Genomic DNA, 26,321 nt, shown 5'->3' on the forward strand with positions numbered 1-26,321 from the left:
TCCTCTATGCCTTTGTGAGGCTGGTGTTTTAGTTGGCTTTTTTGCTGCTATGATTAAAGGACCCAACCAGCACAACTGTAGAGAAGGAAAAGTTTATTTGGGAACTCACGGTTTCAGAGGTCTCAATTCATAGACAGGCAACTCCATTCCTCAAGGCTCAAGGTGAGGCAGAACCTCATGGCAGAAGAATGTGGCTAAGGGAAGCAGCTCGCATGGTGATCAGGAAGCAGAGAGACTCCACCCTCTGGATACAAAATATATGCCCCATAGCCACATCGCCAATGAACCATCCCCTCTGACCACACCCCACCTGCCTCCAGTTACCACTCAGTTAATCGCATCAGGGATTAATTGTCTGATTAGGTTAAGTCTATAATACAATCATTTATAGCTCATTTCTTTTTAACACTGAATAATCTCCAACTGTATAGATATGCCACATTTAACTACCCACTCACCTCCTGAAAGACATCCTGGATTTTCCAAGTGTTGGCAATTTTAAATAAAACAGCTCTGAACATCTCTGTACAAAGTTTTGTGTAGACATAAGTTGTTAATTCCTTTGCGTAAATGCCAAAGAGAGTGATTGCTAGATTGTATGATAAGAGTACATTTAATTTTGCAAGAAACTTACAAAATGTTTTGTAAAGTGTTGTACCATTTTGCATTCCCAACTGGAATGAATGAGAGTTCTTATTTCTCCACGTTCTCATCAACCCTTGGTATCATCAGGGTTTTAGATTTTGGCCATTCTAATAGGTGTGTAGTAGTGTTCCATTGTTATTTGAACTTGCAATTCACTAATGACATGTTGTGGAACATCTTTCATATACTTACTTGCCATCTGCATATCATTTTTGGTGAGGTTTCTCTTAAGATTTTTGACCCACTTTTTTTTTTTAAATTTAAATTTAATTTAATTTGCAATATTAGGGATCGCCGGGATCACCTGCATGCTAGGCAAGTGCTCTACCACAGCTCTTTGAAAATTTTATCTTGAGACAGGGTTTCACTAAGTTGCCCAGGTTGGCCTCAAACTTGCAATTCTTCTCCCTCAGTCTCCTGAGTAGGTAATATTACAGGTATGCACCACTGTATCTAGCTTTTGGTCCATTTTATTGGATTCTTTCTTTCATTACTACTACATTTTAAGTGTTCTTTGTTTATTTTGGATAACAGTCCTTTATTAGATGTGTCTTTTGCAAATATCTTCTCCCAGTGTATTACTTGTCTTCTCATTCTCTTGACATTGTCTTTTGCAGTGCAGAAATTTTTAATTTTAATGAATTTCAGCTTATTATTTCTTGACAATATTTCTTGATAAAGACATTGATTATGCTATTGCTTCTTTGTCTAAAGTCATTACCAAACCAAAGGTCATCTAAGTTTTCTCCTGTATTATCTTCTAGGAGTTTTATAGTTTTGCATTTTACACTGAAGTCACTAATCCATTCTGAGTTAATTTTTGTGAAGGTTGTACAAGATTTGTTTTTTCCATGTATAAATCCACTCACTGAAAGAAAACTATCTTTGTTCCATTGTATTGCCTTTGCTCTCTTGTTGCAGACCAGCTGTCTATAGTTATATGGGTCTAATTCTGGCCTCTCTATTCTGTTCCACTGATCTGTTTATCTGTTCTTTCACCAATACCACACTGTATTGATTACTTTGGCCTTACAGTAAGTCTTGAAGTTGAGTAAGTTCAGTTCTCTGATTTTATTCTTCTCCTTTGAATTTATTCTGGATCTTTTCTCTCTGTATATAAACTTTATGATCATTTTGTTGATATCCACAAAATAATCTGCTAGGACTTTAGTTGGTTTTGCATCAAATCTACAGACCAAGTTGGGAAAAACTGACATTCTGCATATATTTAGTCTTCTTTTTAATTTTTTAATTTTTAAATTTGTTCTTTTTAGTTATATATGAGAATAGAATATATTTTTGACATATCATACATACATGGAGTATAACTTTTGGTTGTACATGGTATGGAGTTACACTGGTTGTGCATTCTATATGAACATAGGAAAACTATATACAATTCATTCTACTGTCTTTCCCATTCCCATTCCCACATTACCCCTGTCCAGTCCAGTGAACCTACCTACACTCCTCCCTCCCCACTCACATGCACAAATCAGAGAGAATATTCACCCTTTGGTTTTGGGGGATTGACTTATCTTATCTAGTATGAGAGCCTCCAGTTCCATTCATATACCAGCAAATGCCATAATTTCATTCTTCTTTATGTCTGAGTAATATCCCATTGTGTGTGTGTATCACTATTTACTATTTAGTCTTTTTATCCATGAACATGGAGTATTTCTCTATTTCTTTATTCTTTGATAATGTCATTAGAGTTTGTGTTCTTCTTAATACAGATCTTGTACATATTGTGTTAGCTTTGAACCTAGGTACTTCATTTTTGGAGTACTAATATAAATTATAATGTAATTTTAATTTCAAATTCTACTTATTAATAGCTAATATAGAGGGAAGCAATTGGTTTTTAACATATTAACCTTGTTTCCTACAACCTTGTTATAGTCACTCATTATTTAGGGAAGTTTTTGTAGATTTCTTTTTTTATTTTTATTTTTATTTTTTTGTAGTTGTAGATGGGCAGCAGGCCATTATTTTATTTGTTTATTTTTATATGGTGCTAAGGATCGAACCCAGCACATGCTAGGCAAGTGCTCTGCCACACTACAGCCCCAGCCCCTTTTGTAGATTCTTTTAGATTTTTCTATATAGATAATCATGTCATCTGTGAACAAATTTTTTTTTCTTCATTTATCATCTATGTATTTTATTTGCTTTTCACATCTTATGGTACTAGTTAGGACTTCAAGTAAAATGTTGAAAAGCAGTACTAAGAGGAGACAGCCTTGCCTTGTTCCTGATCACAATGGGAAAGCTTCAAGTTTCTCACAATTAAGTATAATGTTAGTTGTAGTCCTTTTGTAGGTATTCTTTAACGAGTTAAGAAATTGCCTTACTGTTTCTAATTTAAGCATGAACGGTTGTTGGATTTTGTCAGATGTCTCTTCTGCACTTACTGATGTAATCATATCCATTTTCTTTTTAACTTGTTGATGTGTTGTACTGTATTAACTGATTATTGAGCCAACCTTGCATACCTGGGATCAGTCCCATTTTTTTCAAGGGATTTTTCTTTTTATTTATTTTCTTTGGGGGGATCAGTCCCATTTGTTCATGGTTTATAATTCTTTATGTACAGGGTTAGATTTCCTTTGCTAATATTTTGTTGAGGATTTTGTGTCTGTTCTTATCTGTATGTTTGTTGAAAACAGGTATGATGTACTGGATACAAAATAAGTACAATAAACAGGTCTTTAGTGATACAATGGTTAAGGAGTAGGAGGAGAAATATTCTATAGCCCTGTGATTAGGTTTCAGTCTTTTCTTTTATTTATTTATTTATTTTTCGGTGATATTGGTGCTGGGGAGTACACAACCCAAGATTTCATGCCTGTGAGGCAAGCACTCAACCACTGAGCCATATCCCCAACCCCAGGCTTCAGTCCTTTGGAAAGTCCATGGCCCCAAACCATGAACTTCACCAGTACTTCTCAGCACACACTTCCACTACCCTATGGGAGAAGATGGCTTGTGGGAGGAATGCAGAGATGAGGGTTTTCCTTCCCCCAGGCGGATCAGGCTCTAATAAAACTCTGGCAAATTAGGCTCTGGTAAAATAGTTTCACCGGAGGTTAAGGAGAACATATTTTAAAATCGTTCCCTCTTCCCTCTCTCTCCTAGAAGTATAAGTAGATATATCTTCTATATTCACCATGAGGACCTGGTAGAGCTACTGGAGGTAATGCCCACGGAGTGTGAAGACTTGGTCCCCTAGAGTTGTTCACTCACACTTGTCTGCTCTGAGTCACTAACAATTCACCAATTACAGTTCAGGTGTGCCTGCACCAGCACTGGTTCCAGAAGTTTCTGCTAATGCGTTTCTGCTCCACGAAGTATTGCTTTTCTGTTTTTGCTTGTCTGTTTATCCAAATTTTGGGACAGTGGCTTGCCCTATGACTTCATTTCTTTGATAGGTCTAAGTAGAGTTGTCGATATTTCTGTTTGCACAGTTTTGTTTTGTTTTGCTTTTCTTACTATTAGGACAGGGCGAAGACTTTTAATCTCCTCACATGCCAGACTGGAAACTATGGGTCACTACCACACACCCCTTTCCCTTCTTTACCCTGAACACTCCCTTAAAGGGAGGCTTAGCTACTGAATGAGAAGATTAGGATCTGAGTGCAGGAGGTTGTACAGGCTCTATCCTCTTGAGGAGACTGGGATTCACTCAGGGAAGTTAAGGTTATTGATGTTTCTGAGAAAATCTCCAATCTTCCCTCAGTCACGGGCAACCAGTGGCAACATTTTCAGTTTAGTCAGAATTCAAAATAAACAATTATTTTTATATATTACACTATCACTCCCTTCCCAAACTTTCATCCTGTCTTCCGCTTTGTTATACTTATCCTCTTTAGCTCCTAAAATAATAATTCATTCCTTAAGTATTTATTGTATACCTGCTTTGTACCAGCCTCAATTCTGGGTGTTTGAGATACATGAGCAAACATAATAAAGACCCTGTCCTCAGAGATGTCACACTCTTTGTGGGAGTGACCAAAGATACATAAACCTAGAGGTATGTATGTGTTTATGTGTGTGGCAAATTATCTGGAATGTTATAAAGCAATAAGAGTTACAAAAATATATATTTACAAAAGAATAAGGTAAGGGGGATCAGAATTCCCAGTGGTTGGGAGAGAGTCATTAGCAATTTTAAATAGGGTGTTCAAATGAAGCCTCACTGAGGAAGAATGTGAATAAAGAATTCAAGGAACTGATTAAAAAGAAGTGAAGGAGTCAGCCCAAAGGGTTCCCAGAAAGCAAATAGCCAGTGCTTGGTGCCAAGCATGCCTGGTATGTTCAAGAGGCAAGGAGACCAGATTGCTTAGAGTGGAATGAAAAAGCAGGAGGGTTCTAGGAGTTGAGGTTAAAGAGGTAAAGGGGAATCCGATCACGCAGGGTTGAGAAAGTCATTAGAGGATCACGTCCTTTGCTCTCAGTGACAAATAGAGGATTTTGATGAAAGGCATGACATGATCTGACTTACACTTTGAAAAGTTTGCTCTGGCTTCAGGGTTGAGAATACTGATAGGGAGCAAGTGTAGATACTGGGAGAATAGTTAGGAGGCTGTTGCAATCATGCAGACAAAACGTGGATGGGAGCTCAGGGTAATAACATGGATGTGGTAAGGAGAGGTCAAATTTGGATATGCCTTTGATGTAGAGTGAAAAGAAATTTCCTAGTTAGAGAAGGGAATGAGTAAAAGAGAAGAGTTAAATATCATCCACAGGGTTTGACTTAGAGTAGCTGTAGTGTTGGAGTTGCCATTGACTGAGATGCCAAAGGCAGGAGCAGGAGTAGAGTTCAGGCATTTTGTACTGCACATATTTATTCTAAATTACCCATGTAAACAACCATGGGAAAATGTTCAGTGGATAACTGAAGTCAAGGAGAGAGGGAGAGATAAATTTGAACTGGAAATATAAATATGGGAAGTGTCAGCATATAACTAGCTCTTAAAATCATAGACTAGAGAACTCACCAAGGCAGTGAGTTTAGAAAGGTAAGACTGAGCCCTGGGCACACCAACATTAAGAGAAGTAGGAATAGGAACTAGTGAAAGAGGATGAAAGGCAGTGTCCAATCATGTGGCAAAAAAAATTTAAAAAAATAAAAAGTCAGGAGAGAAATTCATCCTGAAATCCATGCGAAGGAAAGGGTTTCAAGGACAAGGAAATAATAAACTGCATCACCTGCAGCTGATGGGTTCACATAAAATAAAATTCACTGAGACTTGACCTTGGTTTCTAGCAGCATGGGGATCTCTGAGCAGCTTGAGAGTGTTTTCTGTGGAATATGGAATGAAGGTTTCCTTGGATTTAAGGGAGATGGGAATAGAACATTTGGAACATCAAGTATCGGCAACCCTTTCAAGGAAGTTTCATAAAGAAACTAAATAAATTAAAAAATAAATAAATAAAACAAAAAGAGGTAGCAGAAGAGAATGCTCTTTCTTTTTCTTTAAGATAGATGAAATAACTACCTGTTTGGTAGTTACCAAAAATAAATTTTAAAATAGGTGAGGAGAGAAAATTGCTGATAGCAAAATAAGATGGCATATTTTGGAGGATTTGAAAGCTTACATCTAAAATGTATGTTTAAAATAGTAAAAAACAAAGTAATGTTTAAGTCTGCAATTCCTCCTTTTTCTTTGTATCCCATTCAAAATTCTGACCCACTTAAAAATACCAGTTAAGTATTGATCTCTTACCTGATTAAAACAAGTAGTACTAAGTTATGTATTAGGCTTAATATCTCATATAGCTTGAATATGAGGTGACTCCCCAAAGCTCCTGTGTTAAGGCAAGAATATTCAGAGGTGAAATGATTAGAGAGTTGTGACCTTATCAGTTCATCCTACTTTAAATGGACTGACTGGGTGGTAACTGTTGGCAGGTGGTGTGTGGCTGGAAGAGGTAGCTCATTGAGAGCATGCCCTGGAAAGGTTCATCTTCCCTGAGACCCTCCCTCTCTTCCCCTCTCTGATTCCTCACCCTGCCATGAGCTAAGCAGCTTTACTCTGCTAGGCCCTTTTCCATGAAGTTCTACCTCACCTTTGGCCCAGAGCAATGGAGTCCTATCTCTGAAACCATGAGCCCCAAATAAACTTTCCTCCTCTATGTTATTCTTTTTGGATATTTTGGTCACAGAAATGAAAAGCTAACCAATACGACATCCCAACTAAAGCCTTTTTTTTTTTTTTAATGTTTGTGATAAAATGAATTTCTAATAGAAGGAATTTTGAAAGGCATTTTTTGACCACTTGAGACATTACCCATTCCATTATTTTTTCAGAGTAGAGTAGTTGAATCAGCACTATTATACAGAGGTTAAATGCCTCAAAGTCAACCCTAAATCTAGGAGATACACAAAAAAACTTTAAAGTAGAAACAAGTTACCATACTCAGGACTGGCGCCATCCCCATCTGTTAGTGACAGTTCCCTCTTAGCCATAGATCCAATTTTCATGTTGCAGCTACCAGCAGTCAACTACAGTATGAAAATATTATTTGGAAATGCTCCTGACCACCAATCATCTATAATCCTCCTTCTGATGTATAGTCAGAAGGTCAAAGTAGCCTAACTGTTTCACAGTGCCTACATCATTCTTGCTTCTTGTCATAGCATAGGTATTGTATCATCTCACATCATCACAAGAGGAAAGTAGGAGGGTGAGTCCAATATAAATAAGATATTTTGAGAGAAAGAGAGAAGCCACATTCACATAACTTTTGTTATAGCATATTGTTTTAATTGTCCTATTAGATATTGTTAAGCTCTTGCTATACCCAATGTATAAACTAAATTTTATCACAGGTATGGATGCATAATACAGGAAAAAGCATAGCATACATAGGATTTGGAACTACCTGTCGTTTCAGGCATCCAATGGGATGTATCTTGGAGTGTATCTCCTACAGATAAGAGAGTTCCACCATACCAACTAAAAATAGTCTATTTGTACCACTGACAAATCAGACTAGATATAGAAGTGAGGTGCTTTATAATTAAGAGCATTCTTGCTTGGGAGTAGATTTAGACAGGTGGCTTCAGACTGCTTCTTAGTGAACTATCTTTTGGTGAAGCAAAACATCTTCAGGCCAGAAGTATGTTTGTGGTCTAATAATGTTATTTTTTTGCTTTGCCCATAGATTACTGCTTGAATTCTGAACCTGACTTCCCTGAGTCTGTATCATGCGAACATATATAAAATGGTGGCCCTTTTCTTCTGTTTGAATATACTTTAGTATCCATTGACTAAATTAACCATACCTGAAAAAAAAAAAAAAAATTCCAAATAAAACTTTGCCTGGCTGACCATGTCTATGATCTGTGAGTCCCCTAAGGTCTAATCAAAAGCTCTACATATGGACTTGACCCTACTGAAACCAGGCAAGCCCAAAAATCTGCACCTCCACCCCTCCTCAACACAGACCCTTTTTATAGAGAGCATTCCTGAGAGAGTGATGATAGTATGATATATAACATTTTGTAGCCACAAATCACCAATCTACCGTTGCAAAATGTGGCGTTCTTGAACAAGGTGTACCATACATGCATATAAATGCATATGTGGTATTTAACACATGTTAATGAGATCAATTCCAAGAGAACTTGTTTGTAGGATAACATATACTCAAATTATGCATAAAGTTATGTTAAAAATCAGACACTTCCATACAGGTGATTAAATAAAAATGATTTAAAAAATATTTATCCACAGGAGCTGCCTGTTTGCTAAGAATATATGTGTAAAGGGTTAATATCATACGTATAGTAGACATTTAATGGATAAATTTAAAAGCAGCTAAGAACATAGCATCCTGTGTATAACTTTCATAATTGTGCGTTCCTCCAGAGATAATGGATATCATTATCAGCGGCGCCTGTCCTAGGAAACTTGGCAAGGTTATGATTGTTTGTTACAGCTTTGGTTATATTAACATACACATTAATATTTATAAATATTTGATGTCATGTTAATTTTTCATATAAGATGATTTATGTAATGTTGCTGTGCCCTGTTAGAGGGCATTTGCAATATGCTTCAAAAGGGAACTGAATTGATGCATGTTCTTTAAGGGAACTTGCCTGTATATCACTGTTCTTACAATGCATTATTCTGAACAAAAGTGTTTCAAAATAAATTATGTGAATTGTGGATTTACTCCATTAACATTTTAAATAAAACATAAAGGAAAAGATCAGGCTGAAACTATTTGCTGCATTTTTAAAAGGAGCTCTGTTCTCTTGGAGCAGGACAAAGTTTGCTGAAATACCCTTTTTCAACAATGAACTTATGGAGTAAGCAATGGTTTTGCAATTTCGTTTTATATAATAGTATATAGTTTACGTAGCGTGCAAACTAGGATGTTCAGCAAAGGATATTAGGATGGAAAAATTGCAATAATTTTGTTCTTTGTTAGTTTTCTTTTACTAAAGTATATTTTACTGTAACTAAATTTGAATATTAAGGGAATTGAATATAAACTAAGGAGAATATGTATAATAAGTAAATCGAATATAAGTTATTAAATAAATATTTGCTTTAGGTGAAAATATTAATTTGTCTCCAGGAAGTTTAAACAGCTTTAAGCAAAAAAGTTCATATATATTATAATGATGAAGAAATCAGTAATATGTATTATCAAGAATTACAGGGTTTTTTTAAGTATTGTAATAATGTTTTATAATTCACTATTTTTCTTTAACAAATAGCACTATTAATAATGCTTTCCTTTGTTTTTTGTTTTGAGCAAAGGAACCATTGAATAAAACCTGTGGATAAAAACCTCAAAAATTCTATTCTATATGATAATTAATTTCCTTCTCAAAATGGATGTTAGTTACCTTTTTATCCTTTGTTTTCGGTGCAGGCTTTTCTAAGTATCAGCTGTAGCCATGCTATTAACATAAAAGCTATTAATGAAATTTGAGTTTAGTACACTGGTTTCTTTTTCACCAATTTTAAACATCATTTTCATTGTTTCCTTTTTTCTATTGAGATTCAAGTTTACTTTAAGGCAAACAACTCATAATTAACTTATTATTTTGTTAGTGTGTGTGTGTCCCTAAAATGAGACATGCCCCTGTGGTATAACACCAAGAACAGACTTGGGAAATCTCAGAATTTTGGAAATCCTCATTTAAAACATATACTTTGAATTGAATACCTTAAATTCAGTATTTTCTTCTTCTAAATTTATCGAGTAATAATTGGTACTTTCCCTTTCATCCCTGTCCCCATATAAAACCCTTGAAAAACTCAAGAAATCAACTTAAGAAATTAGCTTGAATTGACATTATAAAATTTGGCTTGCTCTTTCTATCCAGTTTCAAAAAGTTGACAATTAATTTGAAGAAAATGTAATAGCCCTTTTTCCCTCATATTTTCATACTCAAATTAATTCTGTCATCCCAATTATTCACATTACAAAAAAAAATTATAGCAGGTCATGAAAGAGGAAAATGCCTTAATTCTAGGCCACCCAGAAAGATCTTTGGCAACAAAACATGTGGAAATTCATGGATATGGGTGACATTCCCAGGTGACAGATAACTTTGCACAGAGTTTATAAAATTTATAACTTTGTACAGAGCTGCACAGTTTATTAAATAATTTGAAATTTACTTAATACATATCATGTAAAAATATTGCAAATGTGCATAGTCAAATAAAAAAATAAGTGGCAGATAAATTGTAAGGATACATAATTTGAATTTGCACCTAAGAATATTTAGCCTAGAATACTTATGCTACAGACATAGAAATTTATTTATATTACATAATGTATAATACAAAAAAGTAAAACATGTAAATGGTATTTTTATAGAGTATCACAAATATGTTGCCAAATATTAATCTAAAGTCATTCTCCAGAGATCTTGATTCCTGAATGAAGCAGAATTGAAAATTTAAAAGATGTATTGTGTTGGATAAAAAAGTTATATAACATAGTAACTGAAATTATTAAACATATTAGCAGAACCACCTTGTTTGAGAGAAAGTAATAGATCACCCACCCAGAGAAAAAAAATTAAAACCTCTACTTATAAAAGGATAGATAATTAGAGAAAGAATCAAAGGTAGATCCCACATAAAATGCATATTGCACTTTTTGTTGCTGAATAAGTCTTTAGACAACTGGTAAACAAGCAACCAGATTAGAAGTTTTCTATGTGGCACTGATTATAAGTATAAATATGTATTAGGCAAATAATAAATTAAGAAAAGGTGAATTTTCACTTGTAATATTTTTTAAGAATCTTCTTTAAGAGCATATGTTGCCAAAAGACTGTTAGCTTAGTTTACTTGAAGTATAGACAAGCTAAAATATGATACTAAATAGGTATAAATACACACACATAGAGATACACAGGCAAATATGCATATCTGTAGGTATTTCCAAATATACCAATCTGTATTGTGTAGGTTACTACAGCTCCTATTGTAAAATGTCTAATCTAGTCCAAAAAAGCAAGGAAATCAAAACATAATCAAGGTACCTCACCACTCCAAATTATTGTATTATTTTATCTAAATCTAGGCAGAAAAAAAATTTTTCTTAGACCTCAAAGAAAGCATGGTCTCAGAAAGCATAATTTTAAAAATAATATACAAATTCATTGAAATCTTGAGTTTTGTGTTTGAGAACAATTTAATATTATCAAAAGTTAAAGGAATGATGGCATTCCTAAATAAAGATTTCACTGAATTAATATGACATGCACAGTAGTTTTCTAGATAAAAATGAAAAAATTCCATTAGTGATAGTCTCACCAAAATCTAAAAACAAAAGGATAATCCATAATAGATCCATACTAGTAAGATTAAATGGATTGGATTTATACAAATCACATTTCTTTTTAGAGCTGATTATTACCAAGTCATACAGTGTTCATAGTCACCAAACCGTTGTACCATGTGCTCAAGTAACAGTGTAATAAATTAAAGCTCCACATAAAAGCCCATTTTTTGAGAAGTCTACTTCCCTAGTTAGAGACATTAAACTTAGTTATGCAGATTTTTCATGACCATTTAAAACAAGTAGTTGGGGAGTGAGCAGGGATGGTTCAACACATCACAAGATGAAAAGAAGCAGTTCATCAATCCTGCATGCTTTTTTACCTAGATCTGTACAGCTGGCACTAAGTGTTTGTGATTAAGACAGAGCTGCAAGATTACAGCATCATGTCACACAAGTCTGAGTTAGCTTGTGACTAAAACTCTGTATTTTGATTTTTACTAAATGAGTTGAACTGGAAACATGAGAATTCATTAAATAAGTGAAATATACTAATAAACTCTAACCTTTTAAATTTTTTAAAAATTATTTTTAAATACATATTATATATATATATATTTTTTTTTTAGTTGTTGATATTTGACAAAGAGTTCAGTTTGTTGGTAATGACAGTGATTCATTGAAGTATCCAGTGGATTTTTGGTCAGGTTGCCTGCATAATTGTATATAATTATTTCTATAGTTCTTTATTACATGAGCTATGTTAATGTAATATTAAATGTAAGTGTGTTGGGGATTGGGAAAGCAGAGCAGACCAATGAATCACGTTCTACAGTTTAACCTTGAACATGTGGCATGTCCATACATGTAAAATTAAGGTGACCAGTACAATCAATCATTTCACAGTTTATCAGTCAATGCAGATCACCACAAAATATGTTTGGCTACACAAATGTGCATCTATTAGGAAAATAAGCACAAAAAGATAAAGTGAGATAAGGCTGTAGTTCATTTATCTCCCTAAGTCTGTTCTTTTACCAAGTCCTTTTAAAAAACCAACTCTCCCATCATTAACATTAAGGTTTATTTTATGTTGTTAGATTTGATATTAGTATTTTTATCGTTCATGTGGTCTATGAAAGAAGCAAAAATAATGGGTTTTTTTTTCCTGTTATGATTTTAGTACTTTATGTTAAATTCTGCCTTTAGGAAAAGTTATGGGTAATCGTTTTAGGGTTAATCTGTCACTGCATGATTAAACGTAAAAGGAAACCATTCAAAAGTCACAAGAATGAAATGTAACAGAATGCACAAGAGGTCAATAAGGATGTATATTTTTCCTTCCACTATGATCTATTGTTATTCAGAACAATTGATTAGACAGGTTCATTATTGTTTTGCAACCACACATGAACCATTATTATCCACATTTACTCCCTAAGGTGTTCTCATGGACAGTTTTTCAATGATTTGTAATTTCAAGTAGCAGCAAGCTTACAATTCACTGTGTTTAACTTTCCTGGTACTTTAAAGAAGATTACCAAATTCTATAAGCTAAAGGACATTGGAGCAGTTGCAACCTTCCTGGGAATTTTTTTTATCAGAGTGACAAATATTTATCATTCCCAAACTATAGTCTGTCCTTAAATGTGATTTTGACTATATCCTGCATAGATTAATCATTGAAGAGAGATATCATTCTGGAGCTGAAATGTTCTGCAAGTGTAGCCATAAACTATCATTAAAAAATATGTGCTGAGGGTTGCAGTAATTTTAAAGCAAGAGATAAAGGAATTATAAAATATGTTATATCAGGGGAAATTTTGTTATAAATCTATATAACACATAAAGTAAAGATGGATAATCTTGCTGTGGTACAGTAAGATCTAAAGTTTTGTCCTGTTTAATTTTTTCAAATTATAAAATAACTTTTCTCAAAAACAAACTCAATCAACCAAAAAAAAAAGTATTTTCTTTGTGGAATTCTTATTAGGTATGAGTGTGTATTTAAGAAGTATTGATCTTCCATTAAACACTAGTCTGCATTTCTGTGTATGAAATTTATATATGTGTAAACTCTTTTACGAGAAGAGCAGGTTCTATTCCTCTTGCAAATATGTGTTATTTTAATATGTTTGAGCTCTGGAATCCAAGTCATTAATCTGGCTCTTGTACTTAACACTGGACAAATTACTCTTCAAAGTTCTGATCTTTATGATGGGGAAAATAAGAGGAGCAATCTTTTGAAATTGTGAGAATTTACATGAGATGACGTATATTATATGCTAGGCACATTGTCTGTCAGAAAGAACACACACAGTCAAGGTAGGTCAGGAGGAGAGGAGAGAGAGGAGACTGAGGACCACATGTGTTAAAAGCAATGCAGTAGTTAAGACAACATAGAAAGACTTGAATGTTTGTCCCACTATTTAAAATAAAGACTTTAAGGACTCAAAGTGTGGAATCCTTAAGCTCAATAATGACACTTTGTTAAAAGTCACAGTCTTCAGAGACAAGCAATTGCAAAAGAAGGAAATGAGGAAGGTCCAGTAGTGAAGCTACTTTATGTTAAAATTTTAAGGGCTTTCACCTTGAGTTATACTTCAGAAAACCAGCCTGGAAGTAGTGTGCCATTCTGACCTATAAATGCCTAGCTGCCAGTAAAACTCTTAATTTTTTTTTTGACATATTTATTTTGGATATCTACTAAAATCCATACCTGTTGAAATAATTCCTATTTTATTTCACACAAAATTTCTGAATTTCTTATAATCAATAGAACTAATACATATTTATAAGTTCATTCAACAAATCTATATAATTTTAGAATCACATATATATGTATATATATGTGCATGTATATATTTAATATTGAATGACATAATCAGCAAAAAAAACTTGTGATTCAAGAGGTTCAACTCAGAGCCTCGCATATGCTAAGCATGCACTCTACCAGAGTTTAAATACACACACACACACACACACACACACACACACACACACACACACTCTTGCCCCTGTCAGCAAAAATTTGTATACGGTGTATATTTGTATATTCTTAAAACACATAGAAAATACTACCTCAATTTGTAACATTGATTTTACTACTTTTAAAAAGAATGATTCAAAATCTAATTTTGAAGTATCACTGAATTTTCAGTTGAAATTTTTTCAGATGGATAGTCTTGCCCTCTTTGCTTTGTGAATTTTGGCTTCTTCCTTAAAAGAGAATATATCATTTTTGAAAATAATTCAATCAGATTTATTTGTAACAACTTTTCTTTGACAGGGAAATGATAAAAATTGAAATGTCTATTCACTTTATGCAAAGTGTTTAGCCCAGGGCAATTCTTCTCAGACTTTTCTGTGCATAAGAATATTCTGGAAGACTTGTTTAAAATGCTAATTGATGGGTTCCATCCTTGTAGAATCTAATTCCGTGTAGGTGAGGTAGGACTAAGGAATGTGTATTTTCTTAAGACCCACCAAGTGATTCTGATAGAAGTAAGTGGTCTAAGGCTACAATTTTAAAAACTGAGTCCAGATTTTTATAGCCTGTTTGTTATCAAGATAGTCTTCAAATTTTAATAAAGGACCTCTTTATTATCAAAATCATCTTCAAAAGAAATTTAGATCGATTTCTAATAAGTTTGATAATAAGTATGACCTATATCATGGCTTAATTTAAATCTTATTTATAAGTGACACTATAAACTCTTGAGGCAGGATTCCAGCACTGATCAATGTAAGCAGAGAGACTAAAGATAAATGTGCAACCCCATTAAACCAGGACTTTAAGCTAGGAATCTCACACACTCTCTTATTCCAGCATCCTCTTAGTTTATCTTCAGTTTAAGCTTATTCTCCCTTCTCTTTCTCCCAACTTAGATTCTCTCTCTGCCAATTTCCTCCCTCTTTATATACTCTTAGCTCATAATCTTCTCATGGCCTACTTTCCCCCCGACCCCCTCTGTCTCCTAGATATCTTATCCAAGGATAAAAGAGGAGAAGGTGAATTCTGGTCTTTCATAGGTTTTGTGGATTTAAAGTGCTGGATTTGGAGTACAGGGCCAGGAAAAAAGTGTTAGGTAAACATAGGAAGAGACATTTGGATGCTGACTGCCCAGGCCAGATTCTTCTTACTCCCAAATCTGCTCTAGAAATGTCTGAGTTCTTACATTTTCCCCAAACCAAACAAAAGCCAGAGCTGTATCGTCTTTAGAGAAATTAAAAATCAGATCATATGGGGCAGGGAATACAGCTCAGTGGCAGAGTACTTGCCTAGCATGTGCATGGCAAGTGAACCACAGGATTAGGCATGAGAATGGCTTTACCTGAAATGTTAGAAGTACCTTTCCCTACCCCATTTGGGACGCTTTTACTCTGAAAGAAGTGATATTCTGGTGTCATCTTTAACAAACAATTCCCTGACCTGTGAAGATGATTGCTTAGCCCTCTAGATACAAACTCCTGTGACTGAAATCAGGATTTATGGTTAATCCAGGTTTAGTCTCTTGGAGAAATCACTCATGAGTCAAACATAGGTTTAGAGTGAAAGCAAAGAGTAAATAAAATATCAAAATCTTCTGTTATATTTAAAATTTGTGAAGTCTTAAGGCAGTTGTCTTCATTAAACCCATTTCAGATGGGTATAATGGTCTATGATTTGCTTGGAGAACATTTTTTGAGAAAACAATATATAAGGCTGAACTGTCTTATAAATGTGAACATTGAGACTAAGAATGGTATTGATGATATGAGCATTTCTTTCTCCTGGCATCTTCAGACAAAAATTTTAGTTTTTCTGAAATCAATGACACACATGCATGTGTAGGTAAAATGTGAAACTCACCTCTCTACTTCCATGTCTTTGGTTGATATTTCACAGACAAGAAGTTTTGTGAGACTGAACCCTAAATGATCTGTTAATGATTTGGGATTTTAAACAGTTCACTCTGAAAGCTGGTTCTTGTAATCAAGTTTGACATGAAAATAGTGCTGTCATTAAATTCAAGGAAATACCACAGTTTAATGCTTAATCACATTAAATTTAAGATAATTTGTATGTCATGAAACTGTTATTTTGAAAACATGAATTTGAACTTTACTACTAAGAAGACTAAATATCTACATAGAATTTTAGCCTCAGAGCATTTCAGTATTAAGTTGTAGTTTCAGGAAGCTGGTATGGAAAATACATCTATTTATTAATTCCATTTAAATGCTTTAGAGAATACATACATGTAATTAAAATGTCAGTGATGACAAATAATAATGCCATGATTAATTTCTTGTGGAACTTGTATCTTTCTTTCAGGGGAAACATTCTGGTCCCTCTACCTGTCTTAGGAATATCAGGGGTATTCCTTGCCTCTGATGTGAAGCATGGTAGTGTTGTTCTTTTTTATTTTTATTTTTTTCCCAAGCAGTTCTGATTGTTTGTCCTACATGTTTTCATGAGTAGATGTTGTTTGGGTGATGGGAGGGTAGGGATTATGCTGGATTTCTTGCAAGGTCAGTTTACATAGTAAATTCTGAAATGCTAAACAGAAGACTTACATTTTCAAACTAAATCAGTAAAATTTTGGTGATTCATATATGTTGTAAGGATAGTAACATATACTGAACAGGTCACTCGCATCCACACAAGTTTTAATATTTCTTAGTAATTCCATTTACTTGACACAAATGGTTTTGCCTAATTGGGGTACAACGTCATGATACCTTGAGTCAAACTACTGATGCCTTTCAATAAGGAGTTAGGAACCATTAAAGAGAAGTCCACAGCTTATAAAATCTGCAATGCAAATGAGAACATTGTTTAAACATAGAATGGAAAAGAAAGTCCGAAGGAGGCTAAACTATTTTTTAAATTAAAAAGAAAAAAACACAGTCTTTGCTCCTAAGTTTTCTTAAATGTTCTTTGATCAATGCAAAATTATCCAATAGGTCTTTGTCTTCCCACTGTAAGGATTCAAATTTCTCATCATGCACAGAAAGATCTTCCATTAAGAAGAAACACTGCCCCCAATACAATGTTGTGTTAAACTTCATCCAATTGTTCAGCTAATTCTTATGCTTCTCCAATTTTACTGGATATGATGTTTTTATTGGGGTTCATGGAAGCATGGCTAATGACATCAGCAAGCTTTGTAATTTCTCACTGCCAGTTTTCTACACAACTTACACTTTTGTCACTCAAACTGCACCAAATTGCTCCAACAATTAATCTTAAAGCACAGGAGTAGGGGAACTTTTAAATGGACCCCTTCTTGGGATTGTGTGTTAAAAACAGAAAAGTTCCCATGAGTGAAGGGGATAAGTTAGCTTTTCCAGCTTCTGCATCTCCTCAAGTCTCACTTTTCTCTGCCACCTCCCAAAAGGAATGAATTACATTTCTCTTCTTGTCCTTTAAATGAATAGCATAGTTTGGGTGAAATTATCGGGCAATTGCATGCCTTTTATGCAGATAATGCTATTTGATGAAAGCGGTGTTTTGATCTGCTGAGGATAATACAGATCCAGGGTTGGATTCATTGGTGAGAGTAAAGCTGTCTTCTGTGATAACTTCATCTCAGCATGAGGTCAGACGGGGAAAACTGGGATGGGGGATTAAAAAATGACACAGTCGGAGCAGTATTCAGTTCCCTGCTGTGCTCCTGGCTGCACACTATAGCTTATGTTTCTGATCTGTTATGGTATTGTCTGCCTTTCTCTCTCAGAGCAGAAAGAGATTGCTTAAAACTTTTCTTTTTTCAGCTAGAGGGATTAGTTCTGTGCAGCTTTTTTAATTAAAGAAACTGTATCTTTTTCAAGGCAATTTAAAGCTGCAAGGGAAGGACCATCAACATCCATAACTTAGTACCATTATCTGTAACAAAGTGTAAGCTCTAAATTTGATATTCAGAAATAGGGGAAAGAATCTAGAGAATTCTGTTGTATGTTTAACCTTCAGTGGTTGCTCACATCCCTAAATAAGAAGAGTAAATAAATTATTTTGTATAAGTCTCAAATGTTTCTATAAGTAGTAATTTCTAGTGACTTTGCTTTTTAGCTTAGCTAGGCTTGCTTAATTAAATCTTCATGATGATAGTGAAGTGCACTTGAAAATAGTGTAAGAGGAAATAGATTTGACTATATATCCTTTTTTTTTTACCCAGAGATCATTTTTAAACATTTCCATTCTACTGAAAGTGATAACAGTAGAAAATGTCTGCTTAATATGGGCAATTTGCATTTAAACAGTGCAAAGTACAACATTATGGTACTTTATCACAGTGAACCTTTGCATTTGTGATAAGCGGTCATCATCTTTATTAATCTGAGGGGAGCATGGATTGAGTCTATCCAAAGTGATGATGAATTTGTCAGGACGTATACATTTGAGTTGAATTTATAGCTCAATTTAACCCAGGTTAATGTCTAAAATCCTCAAATGTTTCAAATAAGGCCCATATGGTTATCACTTTACAAAGCATACAGGCTCTGCGCTTCGGTTGCAACATACACATCTCCAACTAAATTCCATGCCAGATCAATTAGAAACAGTCCCCCTGAGCAGACAGGAACAAACAGAGATTGTTTCCCCAATACCAGCTGAACCCTTGTCTTGAAGAAATGAAAAGCAGTCATCTTAAGCTCTGTACATCTTACCATTAAAAATCCAAAGAAATTTTGGAAGACAATAAAGATTTTATTAAAATGTAAAAGTTAATATAAAATTCTACATTTGTTAGGGGCTCATTTCAAATTTTTCCCAATTTTCAGTAAATGCAGCATCTTACTCAAAAAGAAAAATAAAATTTGATTTCTTTGCCTCTTCCTTTTTTTTTTTTTTTTTGTCTTTGCTTCCAACTGTATTTATGAGACAAATCAACCAAGTTCAAAGGTGGCACTTTGTAATGACTAGAATTTTAAAACTAAGTCCTATTAAAAAATTGATGGTCAGAGAAATAGAAATGTATACTTATTAAATATATTTTCAATGTAAATTGTTCATGACATATTCTTTTAAAAAGGGAAGTCAGACTAATGACTAAAAATATATTTTATTCACATATCCATTCATTCATTGAATAAACATTTATTGAACATCTGTAGGCCGGCCCCTGTGTTAGTTTCTGAGAGTTCTAAGATGAATAAGGTCAAGTTCCTTTGCTACAGGAGCTCTCGGTTATTGGGAAGGGTCCATACAAATAAAAGGGTCATCATTATTATACACAAGATATAAGTGTAATCAGTGCTAAGAAGGAGGTGTCACTAATAGATGCTTTAAATGCTAGGCACTCCTGAGGCCTGTATTGTAGGATATTCCAGGCTGAGGTGTCAGCAGCAAAAGGCAACAGAGTTGGACACTTCTGGAAAGTGAGATGTTTGATTCATCTGATACTGAAAAATATTCACTTGATGCCTGTATTTTTAATTTTTTTTTAGTTGTAAACACCTTCATTTTTATATATTTATTTTTATGTGGTACTCAGGATTGAACCCAGTGCCTCACACGTGCTAGGCAAGTGCTTTACCACCGAGCTATACCCCAAGTCCTGATGCCTATATTTTTAACCTATAAATAAAATTTGATTCATAAGCTGGATCCTGGAATATCTGAAGGATGTTGTCTTATTAATAAAATTGTCCTTCTGTGTCACTAATGTATGATAAACTTTGCCAGCAGCTAGTGCCTATCTCAAACACACTATATATACTACTTACCAACAAAATATTTATTAAAAAAAAAGATTTTAAGAAGCACACCATGATAACTATTAACATTTCTATCTTTCACTGTGGAACCATGTGACAAGTTTTAAACACATATAATTGAGCTCAACCAAAATTGAAAGTACCACATGTTAAAAGATGCCTCTGTGTTCAAAATCCTTCACAGAACTTGGAATCTTTTATGATGCTAGCAAAAACACATCAGCAATTGGGTTTGTGCTCCCACAGTTGGGTTTTCACCAAAGGTCAGAGTCCCACGTAAGCTCAGTCTATGCAATAGAACACAACCAATGTACTGGAAAAGCATGGCCCCATTTAAAGATTGATTTCTCTGATCACCAGTCTACTCTATGGTTTCAAAATGCATGTGCATTAAGAGAGGTCTATCTTGACTTAATTAAGACAATGAAAGCATGTTTTCCACATCAAACAGTCATTTAATTTTTTATAACTTTGTCAGTGATGAAATTAGAATATCTGTTTTACAATTCCCTTCAATCTAACTGCCAAGGGAAATAAGTTATTTTTGCAAGTGTAAAACAACAACCTGATAATAACTTTATGGCTACTTGAGAGTCTTATGTGTAAAATTTAAGTTCCAGTGCTGTAAATTGTTTCAGATTAATTGCTTGCTATAGGCAGAGTGATTTGTAGATGGGAATACTTCGAGTGCCTAGAACTTGGGTGCCTACCAGCCTTTAGCCTGCTTCAAGTGTTCCATCACCTACTTGTGTTCTCAGTTGATTCATAACCTCCTGGCCATATTATTATGGATTATTGCCTTTCCTGATCTTTTCAAGGGGTGAGCTGGTAGGTCTAGGTGCCTGTACTTTGGCTCCCTCTGTCATTCCCTGCAGTTCCTTGTCAGTGATCAATGTCTCAATTTCCTTGAGTGGGAGTGGTTTCAGCGCCCCCCACCCACCCCATGGCTACTCAGTTTGAACTCAGCAGTCAAGCACTCACTCTCAGTTTGATGCAATAAGCCCAAAGAACGCCTATAAAGTTGAGTGTTGTCTACACATCTCCTTGGAGAGTCTCATACTTGCCTGACCTGGTGCTCCTCTTTTACATGCCTGAACACATCCCAAAACAAAGAAGAAAGTGGCTGTAGAGACCTTCTGCTCCCCAAGGAAGGGAGACAGCAGTAATAGCTGCCAACCTGTCCCTTCAGCTTCAGGCTACATACTTAGGAAAGGAGAAAGTAAGTTTCTAAAACAACAGCCTTAGGGAAGAAACACCTGATGCTCCAGCTAAAATGGGCAGGCATCACCTTCAGGTGGGGTACTTAACAATTTGGCTGAGGTTTGGCACATGGGGAGTTGGACCCCCAGAGCAGGGTGTTGTTGGCCTGTCTCAGAGGCTAGGCAAAAGAGCCTGTTCCTTGCCCATCCCCTCCAGTTTTGATGGCCCAGCAGGGATCTTTCCTAAGCTCAAAGTGAATCTGGAGGATAGGCCCATTATCTTCCTCCAGAGCACATTTTAGAGACTTGCTAAGGCCTCAGGCATGCATTTCCAGGGTAGGAATAGGGGTTTGAGGGAGGTTAGGTCTTTTTTTTTTTTTTTTTTTTTTTTTTTTGCAAAGCTGAATATCCATGTGACAAAGGGTGGAGAGGGATGTGAGGGGATGAAGCCAACTTGGACCCCATTATCTGGTGCACTGTTGCCTGTGTTAACACCACAATGTCACAAGCAGTGCCAGGCGGTTTGCTGTGAGCAGCAGAGGTTTGTAAAACAGACAGCGAGTCTTGCATTTCTTCTCTCCTGTTCCTTTTTTTTTTTTTCTGCCCAAGGCTCCACTGAGCTACCCGCATCCCCGCCCTCCCATGACAACAGCTCAGTGAGGCAAAGAGCCTGATGGTCACGTAGTGAGCTGCCTGTGTGCTTTCTAGGGATGCATTTGGAGGAGGAAGCATGTGGTACAGTTAGGCACTGCGTTATCAGTTTTTCCTAAGGGCCAGAAATGATGAAACACTGCGTGTGTGTGTGTGTGTAAGAATGATTCTGTGGAGACACAAATTCAACACACATAGACTGTTGGGACTGGACTACAGGTTGCACCTTACAGTTACAGGCAGATGTTGTAGAGGACACCTGCATGGTTTGTCCATCAGTGATACCCTGACATCGAATACACCGGGCTGTAGTAATGAGTTCTAGTTTTGGGTGGTTTTTTTTTTTGTTTTTTTCTTTCTTTTAATTCATTAGTGTGAATTCAAGAAAACAATATATAGCAGATATACTGCATCCACTTAGTGTGAATGTTCAGCACCACATACTGAAAGTTTTTGAATATCACTGTAATAGGGAACTGGGCTGGAGGAGACAAGCTCCAAGATTTATTACCATTTCTAAATTTTATGAGTTCTATTGTTTCCTTCGTTTATTATCAGTGTTAGCTATAATGAGGGTTATAGAAAAAAAAAAAAAAAAAAAGCTGAAAAGAAGACCCCCCCCTCCCTCTGTTCTGGCTTCTTTAGGATAAGGGCAGTCTTTTCCCTTTATTGTGTATTTCTACAGAGAAAGATACAAAAGAGCAAGGAGAGTCTTACTTGGACAGTTGTGAAGTTTTAAACACTTCAGATATTTTTGTGGGAACTGGATGGACCACAAAAGTGATTTATTAAGCACCTTAAGAGTTTCCTTATGATCATGTCAGGGATGCAAAATTTGAGCAGTTGCCCTGGTCATCATGGAATATCTGAGGTATATCTTCATAATTGACACATTTTTAAAGATAATGAGAATGGTTAGAATGAGAGATATTATTCATCCAACCCCACAATCTTATTTTTTTTTTTTTTTCAAGTGTGAAATTCATGTGGCAGGAAAGAGACTGACCCATCCCAGGGCAATTCTAGACTGTTCCCAGAACCAAGTGCATGTGGGGTTTTGCGTCACTAGCACCGGGGGAGCGGGGTCGGGTTTGCTTATTAACGAAACTTCTCAACGCAGTGCGTTGCGCTCGCTCACTTAGCAACTTCGGGAACTGAGGCTATGGGTCTGGGCACGGTAATTCGAGCTCAAGGATTCTTCTCTTCAATTCCACCCAAACTTTGGAGAAACTATCATACAAGTGCAGGTTTTCCTAGGAGGTGTTTTCCTTGGTTTTTATGAATGCTAGATATGATCTTGTTTTGCACTCAGTTAAAAATACAAATGTCTTTCTCTCCGGCCGAGTCAGGTTAGGTACAGGTTGGTAGGCTCCTCCGCTCTTAAATTGAGCGTAGAAGGTGAATGAGAAGGCACTGAGCGCACCAGTCGGTCTGCTACGCTGCTGGGGAGAGGCTGGGTTTGGCGGTAGCAGGAGGAGGCCGGACACTGACTTCCAGCTACCCGCAGGCTGGCGGCTGGTCCCAGCGGAGGGCGGGGAGACGCTCCAGCGCCCCACCGGGAGCCACGCGCACTCGTCCTCCCCAATCGCACAGTCCCCACTCCGGCCCCTGTGGAACGCGAACAGAAAGGTGCCTGAAAGTGGCCAGGGGCCGGGAAGCCAGTGAGCCCGCTCTGCAAAGGTCGCGGGGTTTGGCGTTCCGTAACTCCGAACTGTGGGAACTTCGGGCAATTTAAAAAGCTTCCCTGCAGGGCTTTCTGCAAGCCAGCGGCGGGGGAGGGGGCTCTGGGGGGCTGGGATCCCGGAGCTAGTTTTGATAGGAACCGAAGTGAGTAGAAAGTAGCATTGTCGCGGACAGCAGTAAACTTCCCCCCCACCTCCCATAGCAAACAAAATTAAGGCAGGGGCAGTGTTGGGCTACTAATCAGAGCGAAGACTGGAGAAAGGGGGCGGGGGAGACTGGGGAGAGTGGGGTTGGCGGCTTTAGAGGACTCTAGAGTGCGCCCCTGGCCAGTTCATACTTATTGGAGGTCCAGGTACTTGAACCCGGAGGCGGACACTTGTTCTAGACAGTGCAGAGCTTGGGCTTGTAAAGAAGTCTGAGTGTAGCCCTCTCCCGTCCGAAGGTCATTTGCGCTTTTCAGTCTCGGAGGAGAGGACACTCTGGAAGGAAAGGCGCAGGTCATTTTCAGAGGCTCTCTGAAGGACGGGCCGCCTACCGGGGGTGGCAATCCTTAATTATACCCTTCTGCCTCGGAATCCATCTTCCCGGCAGTGTCTTGCACTCCCACCTCCTCGGGTGACTCAGCTGACCTGAAATGCCCACCCTACGGAAGATCAAGAAAAGTAGTTTTCTAAGAAGGTTAGAGGTTTGATTACACAGAGAAGTGTTTCCACTTAAGTCCAAAGCAATTACCCGCCCTTCCCCCAGGTCCTCCTCCCGGTCACCCGGAGAAGAAAAGGACAGACCCCCACGCACGTACCCCCGCACTTTGTTGTTGCGTGTGAATTTCAAATGGCGCTGTAAGTTCATTAGTGTTTGCAATCAGCGGCGGGCAGACCCCTCATCAGAGCCGAAAGCCGGCAAGAGCCATTCATCAGCGTGAAGTGTTATTCATGGATGACCCCTAAATCACGGCAAGAGTAGTAGATGCACTGATTGGTCACAGCATGGGAGCCTCGGTGCTTTCCCGTACCCGACGCGGCCGGGAGGAGGGAGGGAGGGAGGGGCGGCGAACGTGGTTCAGTCCGGCAAATCCCATTTGACAGAAAAAGGCAGTAAACGGGGAATCTCTTTTTTTGAATAAAGAAGAAGAAATAAAGTACCTGTCATCTTGACAAGTGGCGGAGCGGAGGAGTCAAGGATTATAAATGATCACAGCCAGGTCCAGCTCGCCCTGTGATTGGGCTCTCCCGCGATCAGCACCGGGAGAAGCGCATGGTAGGCTCCTCTCCTCTCACTCACACTCTCACACACACACACACACTCTCTCTCTCTCTCTCTCTCTCTCTCTCTCTCTCTCACACACACACACACACACACACACACGGACACGTGTACGCGCCTGGTCTCGGGCACACTCGGCCCGGAGCGTCCCCCCTTCACACAATTACGGTCCTGGATGCTGCTCCTTGGCACAGCGCCCTGCTCGCCTCCTCACCTTTCCCTCCTCTTCTTCCTCCTCCCTCGCCTCTGCCGTCCTCCCGCTCCCGGCCGAGAATCGAAAACTCCGGGCCGGCCTCGTCAGCCGCGGAGGAGGCTGGAGGGGCCGGCGGGAAGGGAGAGGGGGAGAGCGCGGGGGAGAAAAAGAAAGTGAACTCATTGGCGCTCCGCGCGCGCTTCCCTCCCCTCGCCGCGTCCCTCGCCCGCCGGGGCCGGGCGGTGGGCAGGGAAGGAAGTTGTAACACTTGCTCTTCTCCCCCTCCCTGCCCCCTCTCCCACACTCCGCTCCCTTGGCGTGGCCCCCTCCCCCGCGCCCCGCTCCTTTGAATTTGGCCAAGTGCTGGGTGCGCGCTGCTCGGGTGGACACGGCTGCTGCGGCCGGGTAACGAGCCGGCGGCGCGGGCGAGCCGAGCGCGGTAAGTGCGGCGCCGCCGCCGGCGCGCCCTCCTTCCTTTCTGGGGTCCTAGTGCCCGGGCTGTGGCGCCGGGAGCGGGCTGGCGTGCGGGCGGGAGCGAGCTCGGACAGTGCGTTTCTCCGAGCTGCTCTGGGAGGCGGCAGCAAGTTGGCCAGTCTTGTTGGCGGAGGAGCATCTCCTCTGCGTGCAGGCTCCCCTCGGTCTGGCCTCCGGGTTCCGGCCTCCCGCTCCCCGCCCCTCCCTCGCGTCTGACACCTCGGCTGCCTGCTCAGGTGGGAACTTCACCCGCGCCTCTCACCTTGGGAGCTGGGCACCGCGCCCACGTTTCGGGGAACCGCTGGCTGTCGGGTTCCCCGAGGAAGGCAGCCCGGAGCTGGGCGCTCAGGGGGACGGGGAGTCAAGCAGGTCTTGCCCTCTTCGGGATGATACCCAGTTTTGTGGCGAAGTCCCGCATACTCCATGAAGGTGTCTGACAGGATCCTGTGGGGCTTCCAGCGAGCGGGAAGCCCTGGGATCACCACTTCCCTGGGAAGTGGAGAGAAGGCTTCCCCAACTGCCTGGCAGCCAAGTTGGAAAGGAGTGAAGGAGGAAGAAGTAGGGGCTGGGGGTTCTGTGGGGAGTGGTGGATCACCACTGAAACTTGATCTGGAAACTCTGGATGGGACTAGAAACAAACAAAAAATATCCTCAACTGGGCATTTAAAACGTTACAGACGCATGAACGTGCAACTCAGGGTCCCTTTCGTGTTTTACAACCGGTGGAAAAGGACTTCAGATAC

General features: G+C 38.2%; 1 protein-coding gene and 1 long non-coding RNA gene across 11 annotated transcripts in view; one reads left to right on the top strand and one right to left on the bottom strand.

Moving 5' to 3' along the window:
• TENM3 (teneurin transmembrane protein 3) overlaps positions 1-26,321 on the top strand; it is a 1,088,270-nt gene that overhangs the window by 465,412 nt on the left and 596,537 nt on the right. Inside the window, exon 1 of one of the 9 annotated variants that reach the window (XM_079141832.1) lies at positions 24,705-24,905. The exons of 5 other annotated variants lie outside the window; for them this stretch is intronic. In XM_079141832.1, the coding sequence (XP_078997958.1) occupies positions 24,836-24,905 (70 nt within the window). In that variant the 5' untranslated portion in view covers positions 24,705-24,835. Of the gene's footprint in view, positions 1-24,704; positions 24,906-25,410; positions 25,544-25,648; positions 25,815-26,321 lie in introns of those variants that run through there. 3 more of the 9 variants (XM_079141836.1, XM_079141837.1, XM_079141839.1) reach the window with 3 other exon arrangements.
• Positions 22,300-25,348, bottom strand: LOC306662336. 2 transcript variants are annotated; one of them, XR_013764086.1, is made up of 4 exons: positions 25,126-25,348; positions 24,448-24,591; positions 24,209-24,291; positions 22,300-24,127 (listed from the first exon to the last, which is right to left on the bottom strand). It is a non-coding gene; the product is annotated as an uncharacterized lncRNA (long non-coding RNA). The 2 variants fall into 2 exon arrangements; XR_013764087.1 differs by lacking the exon at positions 25,126-25,348 and adding an exon at positions 24,791-24,922.

The sequence above is a fragment of the Sciurus vulgaris genome, assembly GCF_902686455.1.
Source record: "Sciurus vulgaris genome assembly, chromosome: 5".
NCBI classification, from domain to species: Eukaryota; Metazoa; Chordata; class Mammalia; order Rodentia; family Sciuridae; genus Sciurus; species Sciurus vulgaris.